The 15379-nt window shown below is 43.9% G+C and overlaps 1 protein-coding gene across 1 annotated transcript in view; it reads right to left on the reverse strand.

Moving 5' to 3' along the window:
* Nucleotides 1-14996, reverse strand: part of LOC140166919 (uncharacterized) — a 61333-nt gene extending 46337 nt beyond the window's left edge. The window contains 1 exon segment of the mRNA XM_072190404.1: nucleotides 14797-14996. Within this exon segment, the coding sequence (XP_072046505.1) occupies nucleotides 14797-14914 (118 nt within the window). The 5' untranslated portion in view covers nucleotides 14915-14996.
* Between the last annotated feature and the right edge of the window lie 383 nt (nucleotides 14997-15379).

The raw sequence follows: 15379 nt of genomic DNA on the forward strand, positions 1-15379 counted from the left end.
GCTATTTTGATGAGATGAGGCTAAATAAAGTAATTGAAACTTTATATATTCATGCGTTTAATAATACTAAACATGCTATACATGTAGGTCCAATTTTGGGGTGAAATCAATTTCACCCCTAATGCTCTTTTAGGGGTTGGGCAAGGGTGTTAGGCTTGGTTGGGTTTGTATATTTTACTAGTGAGGTTTGTAAGATGGGTTAGAGTTTGTGTAAGGCCAGGAAAAACATGTTATTAAAATTTATGCTATAATTACTTGACCATGTCGGAAATGAATCCCACAAGATAATTCTGAAGATGAGGAAGTCCAACACTCAACTCTTGTTTATTGTTGTATTGTAGAGCATAAAATGGAGCGTATTTTACACATTAGTCTTAAAAGAAAAAGTCTTATTATACAATGCATTCTTCATGCACATTAGTACCCCCCTGCATGGGGGCCCCCATCCCACATACCCGAAGAGGGGGGGTGTCAAAAATTTATGAATCATCGTTTTTATATTGTGCATTAATTATATCAATTTCAGCCATGTAGGCCATGTTATTAGGCAAAGAAAAAACTTTGAAAAATGCCTCTTATGTACAAAAGTATAAGAAACTGAACATTTAAAACCACTTTTTTAGGATGAAGGAAGCATTTTTTTCAAAAACATCTGAAATCGGTCAAGAATTACTTTAACATAGATATATATGCATTTTTTAGGTCACAAATGGCCTCTTTTGGGGGGCTAAATCTGCTAAAATCGCCTGGGCTTCGACCCCTGCGGGGGGCTCTGCCCCCTCGACCCCCGCAGGGGCTCTGCCTCCTCAACACACGTGGATAATATTTCACAGTTTTTTTATCAAAGCCCACTCTCATGCCTGAATTAGAGCCTCAGAATGGTGATTTCTTACTTTAAAAAGTCAAAAATCCATGAGTTTTTTGGCTTTTTGAGTCCCTGGACCCCAACTGTTAAAAGGGCGAGCGACAAGGCGCTCACAAATTTCACAGAAAATTTAAAGCAACATAGTTTAAGTTCCCAGACAGGAAATATTTTTCCTATGCCCTGCACAGAGACCCCAAAACATGCTATTTTTACCCATTTTTTCAAAATATTTCTTAAAGCTTACCAAGTTGCTCACATGGTCGGTAATAGCAGCAATAAATGGCGAAAATCTGCATCAGAAACCCGGAAGTGAACCAAAAGTCAGTGTCAAAAGTTCATAGTTCGTCATTTTATCGTGACTTTTAAGCTTACCTAATGATTTTAACGGGAATTGTCGTGCTAAAAATGACCTCTAATAAACGCCCCCTCTTGGGAAAATGTAACGCCCCCGGGGGCGTTTATTTGACGAATTACGGTATATATAACACCATGTTTTGCCGTGATATACTTCACATTTTGTACTACTAAATCGGCGAGTCCAAGAGTCAGCGCACGGCTTGGCGCAGGCGTACTACGGCAGAGTACTATTCTATGAAGTATGATAGTAGTAAAGACTATCACACGGAGAGGGTGATGGTAAAACGATTAGTCCCAAACAAAATGTTTGGTAGACTCATAACCGGTGCGATCTTACCTTTCCGATGTTGATTAAGATACTTCTTGCATCGATCCCGAGATGCGGAAAAAACCAATAGTCATTTTGTCCCACATAAATGAATAAATAACAAAAACCCCGATCCCCGAGTGGACTCACCCATTCGGTGACGTCACACGATAATCACCCCTTATCCGACTTGGGCAGCCCCTACTCGCCAAACTTGTAGGGGCGGCCGGGTCTGGATAATCAACATCGGAAAGGTAAGATCGCACGGTTATGAGTCTACCAAACATTTTTGTTTGGGACTAGACTCAGTACACCGGTCGATCTTACCGCTTCGATGTTGATTAAGATACTTCTTGCATCAACATCTGAAAGATCGATCTAGCAAGTAACCGACGGATGGAGGTACAAGATTGGCCAGCATCTGATAAGGATCGGGAGAGTGGGTAGCATGGTAATCGCGAGGTCAAACTATTTCCCCCCCTCACGGCCGGAAACAGAAAGACTACGTGAACAGATTAAAACCCTGAACTGAAAGTTCAGTGGTTAAGAATAGAAACACTGGTTCTTACCATGTTGGAATTCTGATTGTCCGCAAAACACCTGATACCCAACCACCATATTATCTCCGCAGAATAGCCCTGGAGAACTTATCGCCTGGTCGTTGGTTTACGCTTTTGTAGTAAACCGTGGAAAAGGACGACGGGTTCTTCCAAGACACAGCCTGACAAATCTCTTCTATGGGGACCCCCCTATGGTAGGCCCACGAAGATGAGATAGATCTGGTTGAGTGGGCCTTGGGGCGGCGTCTTTTGCCGCCCCGAGTCCACTCAACACCTGGACCAGCCACCGTGCCAGAGTCTGTTTAGCGGCTGGACCGTGCGGTTCTGGGTGTGAGTGATAAATAAGCGGTCATGAGCCCTCTTAAGGTTTGTGTTCGGCCAAGGTAGTGCTGTAGCGCCTCACCGGGCACCACAACCTGTCTTCGGCTATTGACGAACCCTGCCCAATATTGGGGAGGAAGAGGGCGAGTGTCGGAATGTACTTCGCCATTTTTTGCAAGGAAATCCGGCGAAGAAACAGCGTCGCTCCGTTGTTAGTAAATCTGGAGGCTGACTTCGAGACTGCGTGCAACTCTGAGCAGCGCCGTCCCGAAGCCAACGCCAGAAGAAAGGCCGCTTAAGAGTGACGTATTTAAGGGTCGCTTTTGACAGGGGCTCAAAAGGGGACCCTTAATATACTCCAAGACTGTGTTGAGGTCCCATGGAGGACCACCTTCCTTTCGGGCGGGCGCTGTTGAACATACCGTCGAGAAGAAGACTTAGGGACCCATCTGAATTGATAGTCGACCCGCCTTCAAATCCTCGATGAATCGAGAGAATGGCTGACTTATAGTTGGCTATCGTTGCCTGCTGAAGTCCTGACCTGAACTTTTCTGTCAGAAAATCTGCCACTAGAGGCACAGGGGCTCTAATGGGAGATGTATTTCTCTCATCGCACCATGCGTAGTAGGGAGCCAACCGCTGCCTATACGTGCGGAGGGTAGACTCTCGCCTACCCCGGCGATGAGAGAAGCAGCTTCTGATGAAAAGCCTCCCTCCGCCGCACGTTCCCTGATAAGGGCCATGCAGCTAACTGCAGGTGCTCTAGTGGTAGACTTGGTACCTCTCCTCCCGGCATCCGGAGTAGATTTAGTAACTCGGGAGTACTCGCGGCTGAGCCGCTAGTAGATCCACCATCGGTCGAAACCACAGGTGTTTCGCCAGAACGGTGCTATCAGAATGACGTTGCAATCCTCCTCCCGATCTTGGTCACCACCCTTGCGAGCAGTGAGATCGGGGAAAGCGTAAGCAGTCATTCCTCCCCAGTCTCACGGACAGAGCGTCCCACGGCGAATGCCTGTGGGTCTGCGACCCTTGAGCAATACACCGGCAGCTGATGATTTCGATGAGATGCGAACAAATCTATCGAGGGGTGGTACATCACCTCGAAGATCGTCTGGGCGACCTGCGGAGCAAGGGACCATTCTGTAGGTCCCGACACCTTTCCTCGTGACAGATCGTCCGCGAGGATGTTGGTGACTCCGCTATGTGCATCGCTCTCAACGTAATCTGCCTGGCCTTGCACCACCCTATCAGGCGTAGTGCGTGCAGGCATAACCGTGGTGACCTGGTGCCCCTTGTCTGTTGAGGTAGGCCACCACGGTTGTGTTGTCTGTTTGGACAACGATATGAGATCCACGATCACCTTCTCGAAATGCTGGAGAGTTCTCCACTGCCCAAAGTTCGAGAAGGTTGATATGGAACTCCGCTCCGTGGCCGACCATAGGCCCGAGACTGAGTCCTCGTGGATGTGGCCCCCCAGCCCAGCTTTGACGCGTCGGTCGTCACTACGTGGCGCACCGCTGGTGCAGGAAACCTGACACCTTGAGTCAAATTGGGCTGATGGGTCCACCACCAGAGTTCCTCTCGCTGATCTCCGACATCGGAACCGCGAGGGATATTGGGTGACGACTGGGCCTGTAAAAGGCTAGAAGGTGTAGTTGTATAGGCCTCATGTGAAAGCGGCAGCACGGCACGAGGTCTACCATACTGGCCATAAGGCCCAAAACCTTCATCCATGCCACAGCGGGTGCTCCCTCTGACTCGGCCAAGAGTCGGGCACACCTCGCCATGTTCGTCACCCTCTCGGGTGAGGGCACCGCGATCCCCTCCTTGAGGTTGATCTGGGCCCCTAAGAATAGTTGTGTCTGAGTCGGGACCAAATTGGATTTCTTGACGTTGATCAGAAATCCCAGGTCCCGCACCGCACGGACTACTAACTCCACGAGACACTGTGTCTCCAGCGGGTGCGTCCGTAAATGAACCAATCGTCCAGGTAGCAACACATGTTGACTCCCCTGCGCTTCAGGTACGCTGCCACCGCCCTGACCAGGAGTGTAAACTCTCTGGGGAGGTGGACAAGCCGAATGGCAGGCATCGAAACTGGTAAGTTTGACCCTGTACCTTGAAGCGTAGAAACCTCTGATCTTGAGGTGCGATCGAACATGCAGATATCGTCCGAGAGATCTAGCGATGCCGCCCACATACCCTTGATGGGGCAGGCTAGCACCGAGCGAGAGTCTCCATTCTGAACCTCTTGGGCCTGATGAACTCGCTCAACGGCTTGAGGTTCAGAATGAACCTCAGTCGCCGGTCTTCTTTGGAGCCAGAAAAATGTGCTCCAAAACCCCTTGGTGAAAGGGGGGGACCGACAATCGCTTGCTTCGTGAGAAGCTGAGTGACCTCTGACAGTAGTGCCCGACGCTGGGGGCCGTCTGGCGGCACTACCGTGGACCTCTGAATCGTGCAGGCGCACGAGGGTGGCTGGTAAATTCCAGCCTGTAACCCCCACTGACCACTGACAATACCCAGGCGCCGGTGAGATGGCATGCCATCTCTGGGCATGGCGTAATGCACAGCGGCCGCCCACAGGGGAATCCCTGTGGAAGTCCAAACCTGCCGGCATGGACTGTCGACCGCCGTGCCCTCAGGACCGATCTGGTTTGCCACCCTTAGAAGAACGGCTCTTCTTAGGGGGCTTGCCATCTGATCCAGCACTACTCTTGCGCTTCCCAGTTTTTTGGGAGGTGCTGGAGTAGCCTCGGCTCGGGTGTAGTCTGTGGTGCGCGTCCTGCTGAAGCCGGAGCTGGCGCTGAAGAACGCTTAGAAGACTTCTTCTTCTTGTGCTTCTTCTTTCGCCTTACTGCCCTTCCCTTGGTCAGGGCAGCCTCCGACTTCTTCAGAGTGCTCTCATTGGTGGCCTTCTTTGCCCGGTCCTCAACCGTAGCGCAAAAGGCCTGTCCAAAGAGTAGCCCCTGTCCCACCGAGTCTGACTTCTTCATTGCATCAGCAAAGTCGGAGCCGTAAGTTGACTGGAGGGACAGACAGGCATTCTCCGGGCGGCGAGATGACATCCTATGGGCTAGGCCCATAGAACTCTCGTTGAGGTTAGCTGTTAGCACCGCTAACAGATTAACCTCATGCGGAAGAGTTCCGACGTTGCCCGTGGTCGTTCGCTACCTTCCTACCGAGGTGCTCGGCAAGCGTGGTAGCGACGCTAGAGACTCTGATAAGCGGCGTGCTCGCTTATCGATGAGCTTTAGCTCCTCCTCCCACTGGGGGAGAACGACCCGTCGCCTTGGCCGCTAGCGGCAGGCGCTTGCAACGCCTGGATCCATGTCAGGGACCCTGAGGTAGGTTTCGTGAGTCCTCCTGCGAAACACGCAGTGGAAGCGCAAGCACGCCGGCGTCGAAGCTCCAGCGAGCCTGACAGCCCTACTTTAAACCTACCCTTGAGGTCCGCCCGGGAATGCAAGTGCGAGGCGACCCTTGTGTGGACGCCGCTAGCTGGGCATCCTACTGAAAAAGATGCCCTGGTCCTCCTGAACGGACTCCTCCTGAGAGAAAGCCAGGCCCAAACCTTGGGCCACACGGCTCATCACCTCAGCGGTGTCCGCAGGCAGACCATTGCTAGCGAGTTCCTCACGGGGAAGCGGGGGAAGGATACCTGAAGCTAGCTGCACAGTCTCATCAGACTGTGAGTCGCTACTGGTTTCATCTTCCGACTCCTTTCCTCGCCTTCAGACTCTGACTCACTCTCTGATGAGGAAGAGATCTGACGACGGGCATCTGAAGGTGGACAGGGAGGTGTCGCCACCGTGTGGCTAGCCAACTGAACACCAGCAGAAGAGGGAGTACTCCCGCTAGACCCCGAGATGCTAGCTATAGCACCCGGATCCGCCGACGCTCTCGCTGCTGTCGCCTAGCCATAGCAGTGTGCGGCCTACCCTGAGCTGTATCAGGGTTAGCCACTCGCCGCCGGGTTGGGTAACAACTGGTGGTACTGCTTGCCCAACGCTAGGCGGCACTTGCCACGGTGGAAGACCGTGGAAGAAACCACCCTGCGGCGGATACCACGGGCATACCCTGTTGGTAGCTGACCCTGAAAGGATCCGCCACCAGGGAAACCCCATGGAACGGCAGTACCAGTACCGCCTCCCCCTGTTGCCACAGAGACTGTGGTAACCAGGACGAGTACTGCGGTACCTGCGTGGTTGTAGCGTAGGTGCCCGGTAGGGCTCCGGCTGCGTACCACTGTACCCATGCCTCACAGCGTTCCCCGCTAGAGGATCAAGCCGTGTGTATGGGTCCCCCGCTATACTGGCTGTCCCTTGGCTAAAAGGAGCTTGCCTAGTATCACGGGTAGCTGAGCGTGTATACCCTCGATCAGTCACCTCGCTACCTGAATAGGCAGTATCAATCAATGGAGCCATGCTCCGCTGAATAGATAGTGATCGATCATAAGAGGGTAATTGACCCATTGACTGTAATGGATCACCCACGCTCTGCTGGCTCTCGAGGACATAAGTGGGTTGTTGATCAGCCAGGCTGTTCAAACTACCTACCCTAACCTCTTGAGCCTCGCCCAAGGTCGCTGTGTGTGGCGGACCACTCACGGCAGCTATGGGCGCGTGCATAGTGGCTACCACTGAAGTCAAGCCGTAGCTCGTCTCGGTAGCTGCCACTGTTTGCACTTGGGTCGCTGTCCCGTGAGAGACTGCGAGCCCAACCCCGGTATCGCCGCTAGCCAGTCCCGGAGGACAGCCGGCAGCCATTCCAAGGCCCAGGGAATCACTCGGCGGTCCCACCATGGAACGCTGCCGTGTGACAACCCCAGTTGGTTCTGCTAAGACTACACCTGAAGCGTTAGCCCCCGGTATCGTCTCTGCTAAACCCATGCACGCGTTTTCATTCGACCCTTGCGGGAACGAAAGGCGTGCTGCGTGCGTGGATCAACCCAGGCAAGCCCGGGTTCCACTGGCACGCTGCGTGCTATAGACCGGCCGAGGCAAGTCCGCTGCACGCTGTATGCTAGGATTCAACCCAGGCAAGCCCGGGTACCCTTGGCATACTGTCCGTCGCCGGCTACTTCGCTGGTGCTAGACCCGCTCGTTCGCCAGCAATAGACGGGTGTCCACCTGCAAGAAGCTCGCTAGAGATCTCACTGGTAGACTGGTACTCGCCTGTTAGGGCAAGTACCGCCCTGCTGCCTGCTACTAGCTTAGACGTAAAGTCAGTGCTTTCGCTGGCTGCTAGGCCTTCGTGCTCGCTAGCAGTCCCCGGAGGGTCCGCCTGCTTGCCCGGGACCGGAGCCCCAGAGGTTACCTTAGCGTGGCCCTTGCCGGCCTCGCTAGTACCTACCATATCAATCTTACCTGTAGGCTTCTGTTTCTTAGTCTTCGCTTCTGTCTGTGTCAAGACCTAAACGAGCGCTACTTTCTAAATCCTCGAAGTGGATGTCCGATAAGCCTATGCAAAAGGAAGCACACTTATTTGATTTAGAGCAATCCCTGTGGGAGTAGCAGAGTGGATGCGGGTCCCACTCTGGCACAAGGGAAGGGCATGATTGACAAGGCCTAGACATTGTAGTAATCGGGGAGCGTACAGCACTACCCCCCCCGAACACAAGCTCAAGCCCAATAAACAGACCCACACGCACAGTGGCTGACGCTGATGTAGTGGTATGATATAAAAATATATATGGTCATTTTCACGGTAAAGGGTGTAACTTTTGATTTTTAGGGTCAAAATTTCAAACCACTTAAATATGTTTCTGTTTACTGTAATCATGCATAGAAGCAACTTAAATTCCAGTAAAATAGTGTTTCAAGGCTTAAACCTTTTGATTTCTGATAAAAATTTGACATTTCCATAACATTTTGGTTAAAATCTAAGAAAAAATGTATTTTACATAAGCTCAGAAAATTATGACATGAAAGCTGGAATACATGTGAAATCCCATTCCAAAGTAAGTCAACAGATATAAGTTAAATTTTATACCATGTTTTGCTATGTTTGTAATTGCAATTTTGAAAATTTTTAACATCAAGGGTCATTTGCAATGGAAATTTCCCAACCTTAAACATATTTTTTAAGTTTTAATTGGGTTCCTAAAATAATTTAAATGTCTAACTTCATGTACAAATACTACTTGATGAAAGGAACCTCCCAGCCAAGTTTCACAGAAATTGGAGTTATTTTTTAGAATTGGCAATTCAAGCGATTTGTGTTTCGGAGGCTTCAGTTAACAACACAGGTGATCATAAAAGTAAAATATTTGGCTAACTAAGTCAAGTTGACATGAAAAATAGGTAAAAAATATCACAATTACCAATTTTCATGCTTTGCTTCTAAGTATTGAATTTCAGTTGTGACAAAATTAAATTATCACAGCAAGTCATTTTTTTTGTTTCGGAGGCTTCATGTTTACAATGGTTAAACATGGCAGAAGTAGTTTTTTTTGAAAACAACACTGTTGGGATCATCTAAGCTGTTATTTTCTTGTGTGTATTGAATCAATGATTCTATCGGCAGATATTGCAGATTTATAACATGATAATTTTTTCACCCATTTGTTAAGTATGGTGTTATTTGCATGTGAAGCCTCCGAACGGGCTTTCTTGGATATCAGTATATTTTTCAAGCATTAACCATAATATCAATTTTTTTTTAAATGTATGACATTCTGCACATATCATGCAACAATTACAATGCAGATATCAATATGGAACATACCAATTTAGATATGCATAGATGATAATTAAGTTTACTGTTGTTTGGAGGCTTCATTTGTTTCGGAGGCTTCAATTGTTAACGGAAAGTTTGTATTGGGTCCCATTTTCAAACGGTGATATATATCTCCATGATTTAAAAACAAGTGACTTGAGGATCTACTTTGCTACATTTTGATAAATAGATTGGATGAGCTCTTTTATTTATATTTGCCCAAGCTTGCTGAACAGTTTGTTTCGGAGGCTTCCAAAAAGTTAACGGAAAATCGGCTCTTTGAAGTCAAGATTTTATAAAAATTTTAAAAGCTTGCAAATCAACTAATTTTTGTTACCCATTTCAAGTTAAGATATCAACTGTTATGAATCAAGAAGAAGTGAAGAAATAACCAAGAATTATGAACCAAAGCTATACCCACAAAGTTTGTTAACAATTGTTAACGGAAAATGAAGCCTCGAAACGACAAATATCAAGTCTGGTTCTCAAAAATACAGGGCTGTTCACAATTAAATCTAATGTGGCAGTGTTTACTGAACATATGACCGTGCACTTTCAGGATAAGAAAAATTATCCATGAACTAACTGAAGAAAACACAGGGTTTTACAAAATGTTACTGTTTTTTACAGTTTTTCAAAATGGCAATATTAGGTACATTTAAGCCTGCTAAAACTGAACGCAGTAACTCCGAAGATGATTATGCTACCCAAGGTAGCTGCTAACTAGATGACTTATGTGGCCAAAAATCATGGAATTCTGTGGCTTTATTAGAAAACTACGGATCAAAATGTTAAAAATCCAAAGTTACACCCTTTACCGTGAAAATGACCATATACAAAGGGATGAAAAACTGAAAACCTTTTGGGGAAGATTTGTCAGGCTGGTCCTTCGAAACCCACGAACTCTTAGCAGTAACTCGTCATCAGACGCGTACTGAAAGATATAACGATAGAGCACACCATAAACATAGCGATAATCACTCACCATACATGTATACACAGTACTGTACAAACATCTATTGTAACTTACTAGTCTGTTATAGTTGTTTTACGTGAGAACAAAAATAAAATGGCGTCCTAAGGGCGGCCATTTTGAAAACGTGTGTCCCGTATATGAACGGAAACACACATGGCCCATTTCACGGTTAGGCGCCACTTTTTGATTTTCAACATATCTGGCCTGGTGTGTAAAAAATAATGGGGTTACAGAATTTACTGTTGGTGATTTTTCATTGTCTCTGTATGGCCTACCTCCATTAGCTTAATCGGCCTTTCTAGTTTATCTTTCAGGGCGCAGGGGGTCAGAAGTGGTCAAAAACCACATTTCACTAGCAACCTGGAAACAGACATTTATTTTCCAATGCTGCCACTTTTAACTATGTTGAGCCTACCAGCTGCTTTTGTTGTTTTTATGTAGTGAACAAGTTGCACTATACAGCCATACATGAACAAAGTATTAGTTGTCAGTTAAACTAGCATGAGAACCATTTAAATTTCTGAATTTGGATGTGACATTTTCCGTTCACATCTATGTACCTTATTCAATGTGGAATAGATCGACTAATACTTTACATGAATGGCAAACTAGTGTGTTTTAGTAAAGTTCAGAGTCTTGTTACTATTTGTTGAACAAATTACACTTGTTGCTCTTAATATGTAGATACAGCGATATTTTGAATTTTTGCCAACAAATTCCGTTCACAATTTTGTCACATCCGATTAATTTTCCAAATAGTATAATTTATTAACAAAATGTGGCAGAATTTTTCTCCTTGATTTTTAAAAATCTCCTGCTATGAGCTATCTAATGACACCATTTAATGAAAACTCCTTCATCAACTTAGCTTGCAGATGTCATTTCAAAGTTTCCGTTCACATGTGTCACATCTATGGTACCTGTCACATCCAAAATAGTTTCTTCAAAGAACTAAGACAGGAATGGGACTAGGATGCCAGTTTGAAGTTATTTCATTACAGGTTTGTGGGGGATCAAAAGGCACAACAAATCTTTAATTCAGTATGCCTTCTTTAATTGTGACAGGAGATTTAAAAAGCTTCAATTTCCGTTCACATGTCACATCCTCAAAATTAGTAGTTTTTAGGGCAAAATACTTAAACAACATGATATTTGACTTTCTAAAATAGGTTTATTATTTTGTACATGTCATATATGATTATTTCATAGCTTTGTCTTTGTCTTTAGAGGACAGTTTTGTATACAATTTACAGAAGCGGATGTGACATTTTCAATTGTGAACGGAACATTTCAGTAAATTATAAACATTTTGCTTGTCAAAAATATAAAGGGTCAGGAAAAAAGCGTTTTAGCATTGCTCAATTCAATAGAATCTCACAAAATATATGTGTTAGAAGTGCCCAAAGCTTATATTTTTGACAAGCAAACTGTTTATCATAATGAAACATTCCGTTCACAATTGAAAATGTCACATCCACTTCTATAAATTGTAAACAATGTTTTAAAATGAACACTAACACAGGTTGATATGTTTCAATATATCCCATTTAATTCACTGAGTGTGTGAAAACTTGTTGAATCATTATTTTCGGAAACATACTCTGCTTTACAGTGTGTGGTTTCCGTTCACATTGACATCAGTCACATCCAAAATTGCACAAACATCAGAATCTTGAATTTGACCTGTGTTTTCAAACTGGCTGATATTATTTGTGAACATTACCCATATTATGACCTTCAAAGCTGTGCAATATCAGAGTCATTCATTGATTATTAAAATTGTTGAGTAAACCTTTTCATGTCAATTTCCTTTTTACCACAAAATTACATTAAAGTGGCCATAAATTTGTCATTACACAACAAAATTTGCCCAAATTTGGTCAGAAGGGAGCCTATGACATACTTGTTTATTTTAAATATCTATGATATATGTATTGGACAGTCAAAGTATAAATATACACTACTCAATATTGATCAAATTTGTTAAAAATTACATAACATGAGATAATAAATCATAATTTTCTTCAAGAAGTAGCGAGATTTAAGCTGGGAAATGATATTTTTATGAAAATCTGGTCTTATTTGGAAAAGAAAACCCTATTAAATTAAATTTAATCCATTTTGAAAATTTCGAGTTTTTTTCACTAAAAGTGGCGCCTAACCGTGAAATGGGCCACATACAAGCTAAGTTTTTGGATCGTTTTTGTCACTTTTCTAGCCGAAAAATGTCGTCAAAACTATCTCCCTAGCGACTATACTGGTTGGTTTTTACCTCAGTGTAACAAACAAACTGTATATCTCGCCCTTTGGTTCGTAATGATACTTAGCGTTGGTAAAGAAAAATCCACACGTCTATCTCATCTAGAAACCAAGGAGGATAAGGGGTGATTATCGTGTGTGACGTCACCGAATGGGTGAGTCCACTGGGGATCGGGGTTTTTGTTATTTATTCATTTATGTGGGACAAAATGACTATTGGTTTTTTCCGCATCTCGGGATCGATGCAAGAAGTATCTTAATCAACATCGGAAACGGTAAGATCGACCGGTGTACTGAGTCAAATGGTAATCAACCAATGGCAATGAACTGTCTAGAATTTATGTATGAGTAAATATCTAGGTAACCTAGGCAAACCTTAGTTAACACATTTACTAGTCAGCGAATTCGCCGAGACCGGGGCCCCAACACAATGCATATTTACATAGAAATTTGAATTTTTTTCGAGAATAGGTGGGTGAAGGAAACCTACATAAATATGTTTTCTATACTTCACTTGACCCAAATATATGATTTTTTATGGTGATAATCAAGTCGCACATGGAATTTTAGAGGATTTTGATAGCAGTTCCATTAAAAAAAGCTGCCATCGCCATGAGACTAAGATCTAGAAACACCCCGAAATGCCGTTTTGGGGAATTTTGCTAGCTGAATCTTTTTGATGAAAGTCAATCTTTGACAAGATGTAACTTTGCTACGGAAAGTGCTATGAAAAAAAGGTTTTCAGTTTTGGCTTAGTTTACTCAAGGGCTTTAATTTGATATAAAACGATGCAATTTGATGGCAAATTTGAATTCACCTAGCATACCTAAAATATTATATGTGTGGAATAGGGAGACATGAAGTCCATGTACAAAGACCAGAATTACATTTCAAATGTACACCAAGGTATTCTTCCCTAACTATTTCACTTACCATGTCACTGTTGCCCTAAACATCATTGAAATAAGCTTCCTTGGTTGTATTATGTCTCTGGAAATTTATTGGTCCAAATTTGTAGTCAATATCCTGAAATTATGTGTCCTGCTTGTAAGCTACACCATGCTTCAAATGGTGTTGATCAAATCTAGCTCTCAAAATGTCTGACAAAACAATCCCTAACTTTTGACCTTTCATAAAGACATGTGTTATTCTACCAATACCCCACAGAACAGAGACTGTGACTATGAGGTTGATGACACATCAGCAGTTGAAGCATGTGCTATAACATGTGCAGGTGCATGGGTGAATGAACATGTGGACTCTCAACCAGTCTCTTGTTCAGCATGAATTGGGCTATTGACTACATGGCAGTGGTATCAAGGCCTTGTGCATGTGTCTAAGGTCTGATTTTGGGTCATGTTGTGAACATATACAATGGACATGTACAGCTGAATTTGTCATGTGGATATTTAAACTTTTATCAATAAAGTAAGTACAAATTGGGGATCATATTTTCAGATATGGAATAAGGACTTTGAGTGCATTTTATAAGTGGTATGTGTGTGGGAATTTTTATAACTGGTGCAGTTATCATGTTTTGAAATATACACTCTTTGACAGCTCTCTCCGTGCCTGTTTGAATGCCTGGTTATACCATGTACCCATACACTAGGTATGGGTACATGAGACCAGGTATACTAAAATATCTACTTTAGAACTATCCACGACGACGCGATAGTTACTGTGTGGATCTATCTAGATTTCTCGATCAAATGTACTATAATTAAAGACAGAGATAAATGCAATTTATCGCGTCTGATGTCACTGTCAATTACGATCCTTGATTGGTTTACACAGGTTAATCAGCGCGTAAAAGGAAGGCCGATCTATCTGGTGCTGATCGGAGAAAAGGAATAGCAGCAAATGGCGAAAAATTTCGTACTTTTACAAGGCAAAAAGCAGCTTTTCTAGGCATTGTGGACATGGTGCATTCACCAAAGAAAGTTTCCTACTATAAAGACCTAACTTTTGAGATGGTTTGCATGTCGAAAGGTGCAAAATTAACAATAAGGCGGGCCGGTTATAAATCCGCGTTCAGCAAGTCATCATCACGACACTTTGTAAACAAACCGTGCTCGAGTTTGATTGACAGGTGACGTCAGACGCGATAAATTGTCTTTATCTTTGTCTTTAATTATACAGGTACAGCAATCTGCAATCAGCATAAAAACAAAACTTCCTATCAATTGAAATTTTGAATTGACATTGATGAATTGATTGTTACTTTATTCTATAATAATTCTGTGTAAATTTACGCCTGCCCATTTTTTGTACCTATACCATATTTTATACTATTCTAAATCAATGACTAATCATCTAATAATGCAGTCAGAGAAATGTATGGTCTACACATTACACACAGCAAGTCAGACACCGACTGATGTGTTATTAATACTGCACTGTTGTGTGCTGAGATGACAGACCGTACCTTTCGCGTCGCAATCGATGCAGTATTTATTATCTTCTTCTCGAAGTAATCTCGCAAGAACCGATTGGTACTTTTCTTGCATCTTCTTATCTTTCTCCTTCTGCTTTATGGATGACATTTTTGGTCAGGAACAAAATGCTGAAAATGACATAAAAAAATTGTCCACGATTCACGGAAACAGTCCACCCACTTTCAATACAATCAATCAGTGACTAATTTCTAGAAACAATATAATTCTCTAAACTAGAATAATCAATTCAAAATTATGCTTATTCTGACCATTTAAAATTATTTTTACATCAAGTAAATAGTTTTAGAAAACATATATTAATTAAATCCTTATTTAGGTTCCAAACAATTGCTTTATATCGACTTTACAATCTACAGTGACACAATTAAAAACTGATTTAATTTTAGAAACACACCGGCTTACTTAGGTCACCGGATGTTGGACGTCTCACTACCAAAATATTTTCAAGTACTCCTTTTGAAGAACCAAACTTGGTTTGCTTTTGACCGTTCTCTAAACCTGAAAACAAAATGTTGAATGAGATTGCCCTTTTTGAGAAGTTAATCATTTAAT

This window comes from Amphiura filiformis, chromosome 12 (genome assembly GCF_039555335.1).
Source record: "Amphiura filiformis chromosome 12, Afil_fr2py, whole genome shotgun sequence".
NCBI classification, from domain to species: Eukaryota; Metazoa; Echinodermata; class Ophiuroidea; order Amphilepidida; family Amphiuridae; genus Amphiura; species Amphiura filiformis.